Source organism: Podarcis vaucheri, assembly GCF_965113315.1.
Source record: "Podarcis vaucheri genome assembly, chromosome: 17".
In the NCBI taxonomy this organism is placed as follows: domain Eukaryota; kingdom Metazoa; phylum Chordata; class Lepidosauria; order Squamata; family Lacertidae; genus Podarcis; species Podarcis vaucheri.
Genome location: NC_138755.1, coordinates 2,217,629 through 2,232,656, shown reverse-complemented (window position 1 = coordinate 2,232,656; position 15,028 = coordinate 2,217,629). Strand labels below are relative to the sequence as shown.

The 15,028-nt window shown below is 47.4% G+C and overlaps 1 protein-coding gene across 2 annotated transcripts in view; it reads right to left on the bottom strand.

Moving 5' to 3' along the window:
• ICAM5 (intercellular adhesion molecule 5) overlaps positions 1 to 14,750 on the bottom strand; it is a 37,737-nt gene extending 22,987 nt beyond the window's left edge. Inside the window, exons 1-5 of one of the 2 annotated variants that reach the window (XM_082205808.1) lie at positions 14,651 to 14,750; positions 14,222 to 14,284; positions 7,679 to 7,951; positions 5,592 to 5,909; positions 457 to 735 (exon numbers count right to left, since the gene is read on the bottom strand). In XM_082205808.1, coding sequence (XP_082061934.1) covers positions 457 to 735; positions 5,592 to 5,909; positions 7,679 to 7,951; positions 14,222 to 14,282 — 931 coding nt within the window. In that variant the 5' untranslated portion in view covers positions 14,283 to 14,284; positions 14,651 to 14,750. Of the gene's footprint in view, positions 1 to 456; positions 736 to 5,591; positions 5,910 to 7,678; positions 7,952 to 10,009; positions 10,063 to 14,221; positions 14,285 to 14,650 lie in introns of those variants that run through there. The other variant, XM_082205809.1, reaches the window with a different exon arrangement.
• Positions 14,751 to 15,028: the final 278 nt, after the last annotated feature.

Genomic DNA, 15,028 nt, shown 5'->3' with positions numbered 1-15,028 from the left:
ACCACAGAAGATGATGTGGGATTCACCTTTCAGGTGACACAGGGCAGGTGCCAGAGGTGGCAAAATGCCTCAGGCTAGGCAAGTTTGGGATGGAGTACAAAGGCCTGGTTCTTCTGGTTGTGGAGGTAGAAAGCTGTACAAGCCCTGCTTTCCTCCATATTCAGCAAATATGGAGAAAGGTGCTACCACGTTTTTCTCTAGCTCACCAGGTGGATCTCTACCCCTACGTCTCCCACCTCATAGACCCCTTATGCCTCCTGTTCAAGTTTTCTGGAGATGTGGGGCAGGCATTCACACATGTGACCTCTGACCTTGCACTTTGAAAACAGAGCATTGCTGCTTGAAAGACACAGCTGTATGGATCTGCTGCTGCATCTCATATACAGTATATATATTATGTTTTTACCGTAAAAAGAGCAAAACCAAACATTATTGGAAGGGAAGTTCTATACTCACAGAAGACAGTAAGATTGGCAGACGTCTGCTTAAGGATGGTCTCACCACCAATCCCCCATTCTGCTTCACATATGAATTCCCTCTCATTATCTTCCTTCTCAGCTATAAGGGTGGACTGCAGAGAGAGCTGGTTGCCAGACACCAGGGTCCTTCCAGAAGCAAGTTTGATTTGAAGAGAAATGCCGGGTGGCTGAGTATCAGAAGAATTGCATATAATGGTCACAGAATCATTCACAAGAGTCTGAGATGGAAGGATCTTCAAGGAAGGCTCAGGGAAACCTGCAGTTACCATGAAGAAGATTGTTATTTGTATAACTACTCAAAAATGCGCCCTCTGGTGTCCAGCTAGATGCTGGTGAGCGGGAGTGTTTTGAGCTCTCTGGCTGTCGAGTGCCAACTGGAAGCTACCGGTACGTCAAAATGTCAAATGCCAGCCATTATCTGAGAAGTCTGTGGCCATAAAGCTGCTCTAAAATGAAGATGCCCTTAGGGGAAAACTAGACGGGGTGGTTAAATGTGTGGTGTCCACCAAAACCAGCTTTCACATGCCTTCACCTCCTCCAATTTACAATGCCATGAACCTTCCACGTTTCCCAGCTTCATTTCATATCATTGGCTGCCAAACAAAAAACAAGGTCCATTTTTCTAAATCAGGAGCAAGGAAGCCTTTTTATCCCATGGGACATATTTCCTCATGTTCCTGGGCCCACATTATGCCAGCAGTGGGCGAAGCCAGAGGCAAATGTGGGCGGACCAATGCATGGAACAATGCAAGAGACTGCATTTCCAGCCACACAGACGTCCAAGGCTTCTACACCCACATCTTTCCATCCTCCTGTGAGGCAAGCAAAAGACGTCATCACAGTGCAAGTTCCAGCAAGACCAAAAGGCACAAGGAGGGTTCGATGTGGAGGTGCTAAAGGGTGTGGCCTGGGGGGGGTCTGAAAGCCAGGCAGAGAGGCCTGGACAGCTCCTTTTGGGAACACAGCCAACCACATATTTATCATGACGCCTGGTTTGTTTAGACCTCAAGGGTCCAGATCCAGAAAGTCTTTTTTGCTGCCTCCTCTAAAAGAGAAATGAATAACTAGGAAAACTTGAATGGTAATGGGAACCGTGGGAACTGCAAAATCATCTGCCAGTTGAAAATAAGTAAGCATGAAGAATAGGTCTGTCTGGGATAGAATGTGTTCTGGTGCAACCCATCATGCATAACTATGTGCATCTAGAATTGGAGCAGCTTGTGGAGGCTTTAAGATTAAGAAAATAATGCAGTCATTCATGGTTTGCTCTTGCTGCTGCTTTAGCTGTTCTTCCCAAATGATATTTTTGTAAGAATCTGGTGTGTTTTTAATTACATGGCATATTTATTTCTTAAAACTGCCTTGAGCTCTTTAGAAAAGTGAAAAATAAACTCAGCAAATAAATGATGTTTACCAATTTACCATGTCTTCTGTGTGTTTGTGAACTGCTAACCACTTGTGATAGGAATTTTGAGGTCTTAGATATATGGTAATGTTCATAACCACACATACATAGATCAGCACAGGAAGACCAACCTGGACCCATTTTGATTCCTAAACTGAGCAAATGTTTTCTCTGCAAGGTCAAACTGGAAAAAGCCTCCCCATTGTCTCTTTCCTCACAAATCCTGTCTTAAGGACACATTTAAGATCTGAATAGGGTGTGAGCCTGTGACCTGGCCCAGGAACTAAGTATTTATCATTACAAAAGACTGGCCAGGCTACCCAGGAAATCCAATTAAGTAACCTGCCAGACAGGAGATAAACAAAAACAGGAGAAAAACAATATTAAAATTTCTATTTTGGACCGCCTTTTCTGTGATGCAGGTGTGATGTATCTGAGGGGTGGTCTTAGGTTACACCCCTTCTGTGATGTATGTATGATGTTTCTGGGGATGGTCTTGATCTACAGGGTGGCAATTTCAATAGTCTTTATAAGGCCTTGCACACCATTTTTCTGGGTCCTCCTCCTTTCCTGCGTGTGAGGGGAGCACCCTGTTGCAACAGATCAATAAAGATCAAGCTTACTAACTGCTTTGCTTCTCAATATTCTCTGGTTGGCCTCTGTTATTTTCTCCTACCAATAGGGAACCTACCGTATTTTTCGCCCTATAGGACGCACTTTTTCCCCTCCAAAAATGAAGGGGAAATCTGGGTGCGTCCTATGGTGCGAATGCAGGCTTTCGCTGAAGCCTGGAGAGCGAGAGGGGTCGGTGCGCACTGACCCCTCTCGCTCTCCAGGCTTCAGGAAGCTATCCCAAGTCTTGCAAGCCCGGTGGGAGTACCCGCAGGCTCACAAGGCTTGCGGGCAGCAGCCTGCACCCAAAAGCTGGGGACAGCGGGGAGGCGCAGCGCCGCCACCCCGCTATTCCCTGACCTGATCAGGAGGCTGGGGGGGGGGGAGAAGCAAGCCTGCTTCTCCCCCCCGCCAGCCCCACAAGCTCGGGGGATAGGGGGATGGCGGAGCGCCACCATCCCGCTATTCCCTGACCTGATCTGGAGGCTGGCGGGGGGAGAAGCAAGCCTGCTTCTCCCCCCGCCAGCCCCACAAGCTCGCGGGATAGCGGGCCAAGCTGTCCCTGAAGGCAGAAGAGGGAGACGGAGCACTCCGTCTCCCTCTTCTAGCTTGGGATGGTTGCGCAAAGCCTCTGCAGGGCAGCGCCGTGCGCTGCCCCACAGAGGCTTGGGAGGCTGTCCCTGAAGGCAGAAGAGGGAGACGAAGTGCTCCGTCTCCCTCTTCTAGCTTGGGGATGGCTGCGCAAACCTGGGGGGAAATCAATTTTTTTCCCTTGATTTCCCCCCCCCCCAAAAAAAAATAGGTGCGTCCTATGGGCCGGAGCGTCCTATAGGGCGAAAAATACGGTATGTAAGGACTCTATATGGGCTCTTGGATAACCCATAAAGGAGAAGGGCAATTTTTATTTACAACACACTCAAGAAAAGCTGCCTGCATTTCCCCCTTTCATCGCTGAACTCTCCTAATGCATTTGCAGTATGTTCCATTTGCTCAGGTGAGGTTGGGGGCAGCTTGTCTCAGGGTACTTGAACAAAGGCTGTGAGTCAAACATCCCTCGCAGCTTCATTAAAGCACCAAGCTCAGAGACCAAAAAAGAAAGAGAGATTGAGGGGAACAGGCAGTGTCTTTGTCACAGAGTTATTAATAGACTTCCACTAACAGGATTATAATAATTGCATATTTCCTGCATGGCCACCGGCAGTAGAATGCCTTTCCTGAAAACAGAACTGGAAATTGGTAGTTACTCAGGGGGGAAAAATACAAGCTATGTTTTTTGTTCTGAGAATGAGGTCCTTGCTAAACTGGCTCACATCAAGAGCCTCTCAAATCCAGCATCCTGTAGCTAATTGCATTCGTGCAGAGGAAGTGACAGGAAAGCTGTAGGACCCAAGGAAGGGAGTGGGCATTCTGGAGTGGTCCAGCTTCTCGTGGCCACTTTCAGCAACAGAAAACAGCTTTATGTAAACTGGTTGGACTGCATTAAGTGCCCTGAAGTTTCCTGAAATATTTATTTGCTAATATGATCAAAGAGGTTCATGAAAGGCTGGGAAACAAAAATGGGGGAAAGAGCCTCTGGATGGGGGCTATTGATTCCTTCTGTTTCATTTCAAGGTACTGTTTCAGAAGTTGGGCACCTCCCCGACTCTCTGCTGAGCAGTAGCAAGACTCCAGGTGGGCTCCAGGTGCTCCCCCAGGGCTTGTGCTCCTTTGGAGAACTGAAGATGCGGAGGAGACTGTTGTAGCTTTAAGAAATATTATTCATTCACATATTTACACCTTCAGTCTGTGTGGAGGGAGTCCAGTTCTTACAGCACGGTCATCTTAAGAGGGGCTGCTACCCTCAGCAGAGCAGGACTGGAGTGCAAGGCATCTCTCCCAGCCTGCCTTCAGCTAGCCTGCCCAAGATGGATCTCCCCCTTTGTTCTCCCTTTCTTCTTCCCAGCACACCTTGCTCAAAAGACTATCTATTCCTCTGCCACCTCAAACACACACCCTGTCACCATGGCAACCTCTAATCTGCCCAGGCCCAAGATTCCTCTCAGGTGGGCCATCAACACCTTTTGTCGTGTTAATGCCTCTATCCCAGGTGAGACCCTAGCTTGGAAAGGAAGTTTAGCCTGTTTTTCCACTGGCCTCCAATCTTCCCTTCAATACGCTATCAAAATCCTACGATTATTAATTTCTAGGGTTTGGGGGTGGGGCTCCCTCAAATCTATAACAGTACTAATAAGTGAAAGCAAAAGGAATCCCAACTGCTTACCGAACAAGGGTGGTTCTGTGTTGGGACCAGCTGCTTGCCACCACTCAGCCAGCTGAAGACACGCTCTCCAGCCCAGCAAGGAGTGCAAGTCAGCAAGCTTACGTAGCAACCAGCCAGTTGCCCTGGTGACAGAGCTGGCGACAGAGGCATGGAGGAAAACCCCCATTGCACTGGCAACGTGTTTGCACCTTCCGCTGCCTGTTTCTCTCTCCCCCCTACTTTCTTTTCCCCAGTTCTGCTGCCTTGCATTTGACCTCACCGTGCATCTCCGACCTCTGATTTGGTCTTGCATCGTTTATTCACATGGCCTTTTAAGAGGGAGAGAAACCAGGAAAGCTGGTTCCCATGTTATGCTAAGCCAATGCTCTGGTGTGTTTCCTCTCAGTGCAGCAAAGAGGGAGGAGGGCAGGCATAGTTTGAGCACCCTGCACCAGCAGCACACTGGCTCATTCCCAGTAAGCTAGGTTTGGCGCTGGCTGACTGCTCATGCGCATACCAGGATAACAACAGTACTGAGGCAGATGGACCAATGACTGGACTCTGTCTAAGACAACTTCTTATATTCTCATGTCCTCATGATGCTGGACACACAAATTTTAAATACACTTTTCCAGTTTTCATTCCGCTTATATAGAAGTGTATGGGTGCTTAATGTGTGACAGTCTCTTGTAAAAAACACACAGCTCCTGCCAGTTCATTCTTCAAATTCTGAGCTATTTTCTTTCTCTTTTTACAGTAATTCAAGTCATTAATTTTCAGTGAAAATTCCAAAATTAATTTTCATTCTTAAGAGGGGGAGAAATAGTATACAAACGATAAAAAGCTTGCAACTCACCAAAGACCTTTAGGACCTTGATGAAGGCCGCCTTCTCCAAGAAGGGCCCTTCCGGCCTCAGGTCCAGGGCTGCATGGCAGGTGACTTCCTCCCCATGGTCGTCCTGCCGAGCAGCTATGGTGTGAGTCACCACAACATCACTGGCTTCATTGTCACTGTGGTCCTCAAAGGTCTTGACATACAGCTCCTCCTTCCCTTTATGCAGGGTCACAGTGAGGTTCTGGACGGGGGCAACGCTGAAAACCCGGCATGTCAAGTTATATTCCTTACCCACCTCCATCAGTGGCAATGGATCCAACACTACCTGCTCTGGAATCTCTGGAATGATATGTGGAAGCACATTGGGATGGGATGGTAAGAAAAACACTGGGGCCTCATTTGAGCAGTGGAAGGCTTGGTTTCTGGTGGGCGGGGCTTGTGCCCCCCCCCCGGAAGGGACCTTCAGAGGGACCGTTGGCCTCCCCTTGCTTCTTGCCTCAAACTTGCCTCATGTTGCATTTAGTTTCTCTCATTATGTTGTTTTGTTACAGTTTTCTCTCAGTTTGTTATTAAAGCTTGTTTACATTTACATGAGCCACTTATTTCTCTCAAAGAAAAAGAATCTTTGCTTAGGGAAGGTGTGGAATGTCCTAAACTTGGGTTTGCCAGGAGGATTGGTTTTGCTAATTACCCTCCACCTCCACAACAGGGATTACACATGAATGGCAGCTGCTGCTGTTGAAATCCCACAAGTAGGCCACATCCACACAATACGTTTAAAGCATTATGATGCTACTTTAAACACTCATGAATACTTTAACACCCCCCCCCGAATTCTAGGAATTGTACTTTGTTAAGGTTGCTGAGAGTTATTAGAAGACCCCTCTCCCCCTCCAAGAGGTACAATTCCCAGAGTTCCCTGGGCAGAGCAATTGATTGTTAATTAACCACGGGGGGGGGGGGGCTGCAGAGCTTTTGGCACAATAGGGAAATGCATGAGAAAAAGGGGGTAATTGTTCAATGCACAATTGTTCATAACCTACCCATAAATAAATCAAAATGAGTGCTCAATAAATAGCCAATATCTTTGTGCAACAAATCAGGATGACTGCTCCATAAACAGCAGAATCTCCAGGAAGAGTAAGAACTCAAGGTGAAGGGACAGAAACAAAGGAGAGGTAGGCTGTTTTCTGCTTTACTTGATGATATTTGCTATTTGCCATTCCCATGACACTCAGGCTCCTCCTTAACCACTAGACATAGCCAGGTTCTGCCACCTGACATGCCACCCTTAACCTTCCACTACTATGTCACCAGGATCCATCCCTGTTGACCCTCTGCATGAGGCCCATTCAGGCAGTCAGGGTGGAGAGTCTAGGGTGGTCAAACACCCTACTTTACAGGGGACAGTCCTTTAATTAAGACTTTCAAATATTATTGGGAAGGTCCTCTGCTTGCCTGGCTGCCTAGTCCAAGGCCAGCTTAAAGATGAAGAAGCCTAAGGAGGGAGAGCAGAAGGCACCTTGAAGTTGCCTCTCAGCAGACAGGAGACTGAACTGACCCACTATCCACAGACTCTCCATGATGTGAGCTGCATTAAATTTCTATTTAAGCTCCGGTCATTCTTTTTAAATGTATGCATTTATGCAAATTTTATGCAAATATCTGTCCCTCTTTGTCCTATTTTTTATGATGCATACAACAAAGGGCCACCACAGCGATCAGGAGATCATCCACCAGATCCCAAGAAAACTCCTTTGGAGTCAAAGGCAAGCATATTCACGCCTATTAAGAAATGTGCATTTGAGCACCTCTCTTTGCTCCTAAGAGGCGATACACCTCAGAACTTTCAAATGGTGCTGCTCATGCTGGGATTTGAGAAAGGAAGGGATCTTAAGCTGTGGGGCATCCACTGCAATGCCATCCTCCCTTGGGAAGGAAACTAGCTTGTTCAGTCTCTGAGGCCAAACTGGCTTGGATTTTGTAATTGCCTAGATCAGAGACTGCATAGGGGCAAGCCACTACAAGTTCCCTAGAGAAAAGGAAAAAGATGCAAACACCACATTTTGTTTTGTTTTTAAAATAGCCTTTGCTTCATAGCTACTTACGATACACCGTGATGCTTGCATGCACAGATCTGTGCTTTCCGTAACAGCTGAAGGAGCAGTCTGCAGTGGGTGCCCACTCCGTGATGTTCACAAGCTGGAAGGCTGCCCAGCCAGTCCCATTGTCTCTCTTCTCCTTGATCAGAGATGTCTCCAAGCTTCCCCTGGCATCTGTTTCCTGACAGCTGGCACTGCAGTTCAGCCAGAGAGACCCACCATGCACCACCACAGGGTTTTCCGGCCAAATGGTCACATCAAAAGTGTGCTGTTCAGCTCCTGAAATAGTGCACATGCTCATAAGGGTTTTGTCAGGGAGTTGGCAAAAAAGAAGAAGGTCACACAGAGATTGACAGGGTCCTAAAACAGACAGGATCTAATATTCCTTGCATTTGGGGCTTGGGCTGCTCTACATGCCACAGCCATTGCCCACCTGAGCCAGGGCTCGGACTGTCCTGTTTTGCTCTCCAAGATGTGGCAGCCCTACCTAACTTGCACTCCCCAGCAGAGCTTGTCTGAGGCCCAGGGTGGGAGTCCCAAGTCAACTGGGAGGTGCAGGGCATTTTTGGCATGACAGTGTAAGTCTGGAAGGCCCCTCATGCTTCTCTGAGGCCTGAGTAAGTGTACAGACCCACCAAGTGCCCCTATTTTCCAGAGACAGTCCCAGATTTACAGAAATCATCCCGGTTTCTGATTTGATCCCAAAATCTCCTTCTTTTCCTTAGGACTTCCCTATTTTCATCCAAGGACATGGAGTTATGCGATCCCCAAGCCAAGGTGATAAGTAACTATACATCTGAATGCAGCCCTGTATGGGGAAGGTTTTTTTAATGTTTTATTATGTGTTTATATATGTTGAAAGCTGTCCAGAGTGGCTGGGGAAACCCAGTAAGATAGATGGGATAATAATAAATAATAAAGTTGTAGTTGTTGTTGTTATGGAATAGGGTGTCCCTATTTTAATCAGAGAAAAGTTGGAGGGCATTAGTGTAGCTGGCTGCCACTGCTCTGCGTGGGCCTGCTCTTCAGGCAGAATGTGGTCTTAAAAGTAGACTATGGACAGAAAGTTCCCCAGCACTTGACTGGACTTTTGTATTTCTTAAGTGAAAGTTGAAACTCTTTCCTTTGCTCATACTAAATTTTGCTTGTACAGTGGTACCTCGGGTTACAGATGCTTCAGGTTACAGATGCTTCAGGTTACAGACGCTTCAGGTTACAGACACTTCAGGTTACAGACTCTGCTAACCCAGAAATAGTACCTCGGGTTAAGAACTATGCTTCAGGATGAGAACAGAAATCGTGCAGTGGTGGCAGCGGGAGGCCCCATTAGCTAAAGTAGTACCTCAGGTTAAGAACAGTTTCAGGTTAAGAATGGACCTCCAGAACAAATTAAGTTCTTAACTTGAGGTACCACTGTACTATGTATAACTATTGAACACTGCAGAATTTGCTGTGTTCCACTGGAATCCACTGACTGGGAGCGGCTGCCAGGACCATATAACACCGGTCCTAAAGTACACTGGTTCCCAGTATGTTTCTGATCACAATTCAAAGTGCTGGTGCCAACCTGTAAACCCTACATGGCCTTGGTCCTATATACCTGAAGAAGTGTCTCCACCCCCCATCGATCAGCCCTGACACTGAGGTCCAGCTCCAAGGATCTTTTGGCGGTTCCCTCCCTGTGAGAAGTGAGGTTACAGGGAACCAGGCAGAGAGCCTTCTCAATAGTGGCGCCCGCCTGTGGAATGCCCTCCCGTCTGATGTCAGGGAAATAAACAACTATCTGACTTTTAGAAGATATCTGAAGGCAGCACTGTATCGGGAAGTTTTTAATGTTTGATGCTTTATTATGTTTTTATATGAGTTGGAAGCCACCCAGAGTGGCTGGGGCAACCTAGCCAGATGGGTCAAGTATTAATAATAATAATCATCCCTTTTCTGACCCCTGGTCCTGTGCTTCACACAGTTTAATTGGTTGTTGCCTCATCTTTCCAGTCCTAAATTCAGTTCTCCTCCTTCCACATCAGCTTGCAAAGTATTTGTTTAAAGTCCCCAAGAAAATTCATCAATTAGCTTCTCTTAATATACACAGCTTTGTATGAAATTTTATCTCATAAACACAGTTTTGCAAAGCAATTGTTCCAATTACAATGCATTTTCATACATTATTTCCACTAATATATACATCTTTATGCACACTTTGCCCTAGTGTTTGCCCTAGTATAGATTACTCAGCTGGAGAACAGCACTGCAAAATTCTGAGAGGTGTGGATTTTGAAGGGTGGCTGTGTTTCAGTTTGTGCATTGTTTCAGAAAGTGAAAATTATGCAGATTCACCTTTAAATGCAAACTTAATTGAATTCTCCATCCCTTTGTTGTTGTTGTTGTTTAGTCGTGTCTGACTCTTCGTGACTCCATGGACCAGAGCACGCCAGGAACTTCTGTCTTCCACTGTCTCCCGCAGTTTGGTCAGACTCATGTTTATAGCTTCAAGAACACTATCCAACCATCTCGTCCTCTGTCATCCCCTTCTCCTTGTGCCCTCCATCTTTCCCAACACCAGGGTCTTTTCCAGGGAGTCTTCTCTTCTCATGAGGTGGCCAAAGTATTGGAGCCTCAGCTTCACGATCTGTCCTTCCAGTGAGCACTCAGGGCTGATTTCCTTCAGAATGGATAGGTTTGATCTTCTTGCAGTCCATGGGACTCTCAAGAGTCTCCTCCAGCACCAGAATTCAAAAGCACCCATTCTCTGGTGATCAGCCTTCTTTATGGTCCAGCTCTCACTTCCGTACATCACTACTGGGAAAACCAGAGCTTGAACTATATGGACCTTTGTTGGCAAGGTGATGTCTCTGCTTTTTAAGATGCTGTCTAGGTTTGTCATTGCTTTTCTCACAAGAAGCAGGCGTCTTTTAATTTCGTGGTTGCTGTCACCATCTGCAGTGATCATGGAGCCCAAGAAAGTAAAATCTCTCACTGCCTCCATTTCCCCCCCTTCTATTTGCTAGGAGGTGATGGGACCAGTGGCCATGATCTTTGTTTTTTTGATGTTGAGCTTCAGACAATATTTTGCACTCTCCTCTTTCACCCTCATTAAAAGGTTATTTAATTCCTCCTCACTTTCTGCCATCAAGGTTGTGTCATCTGCATATCTGAGGTTGATATTTCTTCCGGTGATCTTAATTCCGGCTTGGGATTCATCCAGCCCAGCCTTTCGCATGATGAATTCTGCATATAAGTTAAATAAGCAGAGAGACAATATACAGCCTTGTCGTACTCCTTTCCCAATTTTGAAACAATCAGTTGTTCCATATCCAGTTCTAACTGTAGCTTCTTGTCCCACATAGAGATTTCTCAGGCTCGCAGTAAATCCAGGAATGGAAAGATCTGCCGATTTTGGTTCTCTCAGTTTTCCAATTTTAAATTTTGTTTGCCACATTTCTGCAGCAATTTGTGATGGTTTTAAAATCCTCATGAAAATTCTTCAGCATTTTAGTGTGAATTTCTCCTAATAAACACATTTTTCTATGCAGTTTTGACTAATGTACACAGTGCTGCTAGCAATTCCTCCTACTATAATGTTTTTATATGATATTTTCACCAACATATTCTATAATACTATGATTCAATTTAATGCACCCACCCCCCCAATACATGCATGTTTGTAAACACTGGACTCATTGACACATCACTTTTCCTGCTGCTTCCACCCAAGAAACCCCACTCTTTATCACTGAAGGCTCATCCAGACTTCCTTTTGTGGCATGTTTCTAGGCACAAGTTCATGCTTTAAAGCCCGGTGTCTGGGTGCTAAGCCCACTCTTTACTGCTGAAAACAATTCCTTGAAAAACCAAATTGCTGTTTGTTCCAATTCAGCATTAAAGATCAGGTTATCCTGTGGAAAGTGGCAGCAGGAGAGGGAGAGCACCCACTTCTGCTCTATCCCCCCTACACTGATTGCTATATGGCCCCCAATAGATTGCTCCCCGCTTTCAGAAGGGACGGGGGGGGGACGTTTCTCCATCCCTGAACTAGAGAGTCCATGGGTTAAGGAAAGTGATGAGCAGATACAAAGGAGATCTGTAGCCTTCATAATTGTGTGGAAGGAAGAATGTTGTTAGGACCAGCTTTAAATGGCCCAGCTCCAGTGGCGTAGCGTGAGTTGTCAGCACCCGGGGCAAGGCAAGTAATTTGCGCCCCCTAACCCATGGATTTGTGCACCCTAACCCTAACCCCCAGATGTTGTGCCCGGTGCGGCCGCCCCCCGCACCCCCCACGCTACGCCACTGCCCAGCTCTGCACCCTGTGACATGAAGTGGCTGCTGAGAATCCGGGGAAGGGTCAAGAGGCTGCTCCTCCAACATCTAACTCAGGGTCACCAGAGCTGCAGAAGATGAGGAGTGGCAGGGAGAGTTGGTGAAAGGAAGGGGTTTTCTGGTGGAGGAGTGAGGGGTTCCACGGGTGGAGCAAAAGGAGCAGAAGTATCTAAGAAGACATGCTGGGTGGTTAAGAAGGAATTCCATCCATCCATCCATCCATCCATCCATCCATCCATCCATCCATTCCCCGCCTTTTCTGTTAATGGGACTTAAGGCTAATCGACAAAAATAAGAACTGCTAAAAACATAGAAAAAACAATAATTAAAGAACAGTTAAACACTGATAGAACACACACACAAACACTATTCAAACCATACAAATAATTACAATAAGAACAGCATAGCACCAGCCCTTCCATTAAAAGCAGTCAGTTACCAAAACGTCTTCACCTCCTGCCAGAAGGACAAGAAGGAGGAAACCATTCTGGCCTCCCTAGCCAAGGAGTTCCAAAATTGCCCAGGAGCTGCCATCACTGAGAAGGCTCTCTTCCCCACCAAGCGTGCCTGTGAGGGGGGTGGGTCCAAGAGAAGAGCTTCCCACAAAGAACTCAAGGCCCAGGCATGTTCGTATGAGGGAAGAGGGTCTTTCAGATAGCTTGGACCTGAGCCATATAAGGCTTTTTCGGTCATAACCAGGACAGTTTGAAATGTGCCCGGAAACAGACTGGTAGTCAGTGGAGTCTACAGTTTTCAGTGAATGCCTTTGACGCTTTCAGGGCCCATCTTATTTTGGGTGATTCTAATTTTTAATTGTAAATTTTAAAAGAGTTTTAAACCATATTTTAAATTGATGTAACATTCCCAGGGACCTTAGGGTGAAGGGTGGGTAAAAAATAGCAACAACAGTAACAGACACAGAGCAATAATTTAGATCCGTCTCTGTCCTGGGGTCCTTTCAAGCTAAACTTTGCCACAAGCATGGCAGCAGAGAGCAGGGAGGAAGACCTATGCATTCCGTTCAGTTGCGTATAGTTGTGTCAAAGAGATGCACAGCGGTGTGTGATGTTTGTGTGTGTATACAATGACCAGGTGCATAAGAAGAGCTCTTGGGCTGGATCAAGCCAAAGCATCCTGTTCTCCAGAGGCCAGCCAGGTGCCCCAAGGGGGCGCCCACAAGCAGCTCCTGTGTCCACCTTTAATAGTGGGAAAGATGCCATCTGTCAACAATTTCTGCAAGAGGGAGAGGAGTCCTGCTGTTCTCCTTTGCTTCTAGTTGTGCGAATGCAACAAGAGGGAAGTAAATTGTTGCAAGGGCCCCTGAGCCTACAGGATATGGCAAGGGAGCCAGAACTCCACAATCATGACTTCCAGCCCCTCCCTTTCAGAACCCTGTCTTTCAACTCCACCGACGCTTGAATTGAGACTTCTTTGTTTCTGATGCTGTGGTATGGAAAATAAGAATTATTAATTTTTTGGCCCTGACCATATGCAGAGTATCTCTCACGCACTGCTGAGTACCACAACCATCCTCCGTGGAGTGAGAATTAAACTTCAGAACTCCATTCTAAAAGCCAGAGATAAAACCTCAGGGCAGGCTATGATCCCAGTGGACACTTTACCCGGACATCCCCTGGAAGAGAACCCAAAGCACCTCTGGGAACGCACAAACACAATTTTCTTAAACAGCGGGAGGTTTTCTTACAATCAAGCAGTATATAAATTTTGTTAAATAAATGCAGTGCTTAAACCATCGGTTGAAAGAGCTTGAAACAAAAGCTTTCCTCACTGGTTCACTTTATACTATAAGCCAAGAAGAAGGAGTCTTATCCTTTTCCAATGAAAGCCGGGGGGGGGGGGATGCAGGATACAGCATTAGAGGATGGTTTACAAAGGGGGGGGGGGGCGACGACCCGCAAGCTGTCTGGTCACAGGCACGTGCCGAGTCCCTGTAAGATATCTAGACAGAGATGCCTGTAAAGTCCCCAGCAATTGCGCGCGCGCCTACACACACACACACACACACACACACACACGGTTGGAGAATGACCTCCTTGTTTCTAGCCTCGCACAGCCCCGGCGAATTCATCCAGCTGCATCCATCTCAGCAGATTCCGTTAGTGGCAAGGAAAGGCGAGCCTCCCCTCCAAGCCCCCTTGCTTTGTTACCAGCTCCCCGAGAAGCCCATCGCCATCGTCTGGAGGAAAGGAGCGCATCGGCTGAGACCCTTACCTGCCAGGAGGAGGAAGCAGCAGCAGCCCAGCAAGAGATGTCCGAGTTTCTGGGTCTTCATGGCTGAGAAAGCAAAGCTGAGCTGGAGAGAGAAGCCTAGAGAGCGGAGGGGGGAGAAGGCGGGGGGGGGGCTCTGGATTGGTTTAGCGTTGCTAACTTGGTATCTAAGGAAGAGGAAGCAGCAGAGGCGGCACAGAAAGCAGCAGAAGCTGGAGACCTGCTGTTCTCGGGGGCCAGAGGCTGCGTGTTTCTCTTCCCACCCGCCTCAACTCCTCAGGAAGAGACCCGGCCCCAGAGCATCAGCAGAATGGTCCTCCCATTCCTGCATCCCATTTCCCATCGTGGGCAGCGTGATGGATGCCACAGATAAAGGTGGGGCGGGGAAATGCAGGACCCCCGCTCGGATCGCCACAAGCACAAATGGGTCACCTGAAAAAATGGGCAGAAGCCCCCTGCAGTTGAGTAGTCTTCCTGGTGCGGGTTGTGAACGGCACAGAGGAAGAGAAAGAGCCGGAGAGGGAGAAGGAGACGAGGTGCTTGAGATCTTGGTGGAGGAGTCAGAGAACTTGTTTGCACAACCCTCTTGCTCTTCCAGCAGGGGGAGCTGCCTGAACGCAGGTCTCACATGGAAGGCCTTGAGCCTTCTTGGGTCAGCACCTCCCTCTTAAAAAGCCATGGCAGCAACAGAGCAGAGGTGCAGGGGGGACGAGGTGGGGGGGGGCGTCACCCCGGGCACAGTTTTGCAGATGCACAAGGCAGTTGTGAGCTGTTGTGTCCTTTTCAGCCCCCTTCCAGCTGGAGGGCGCT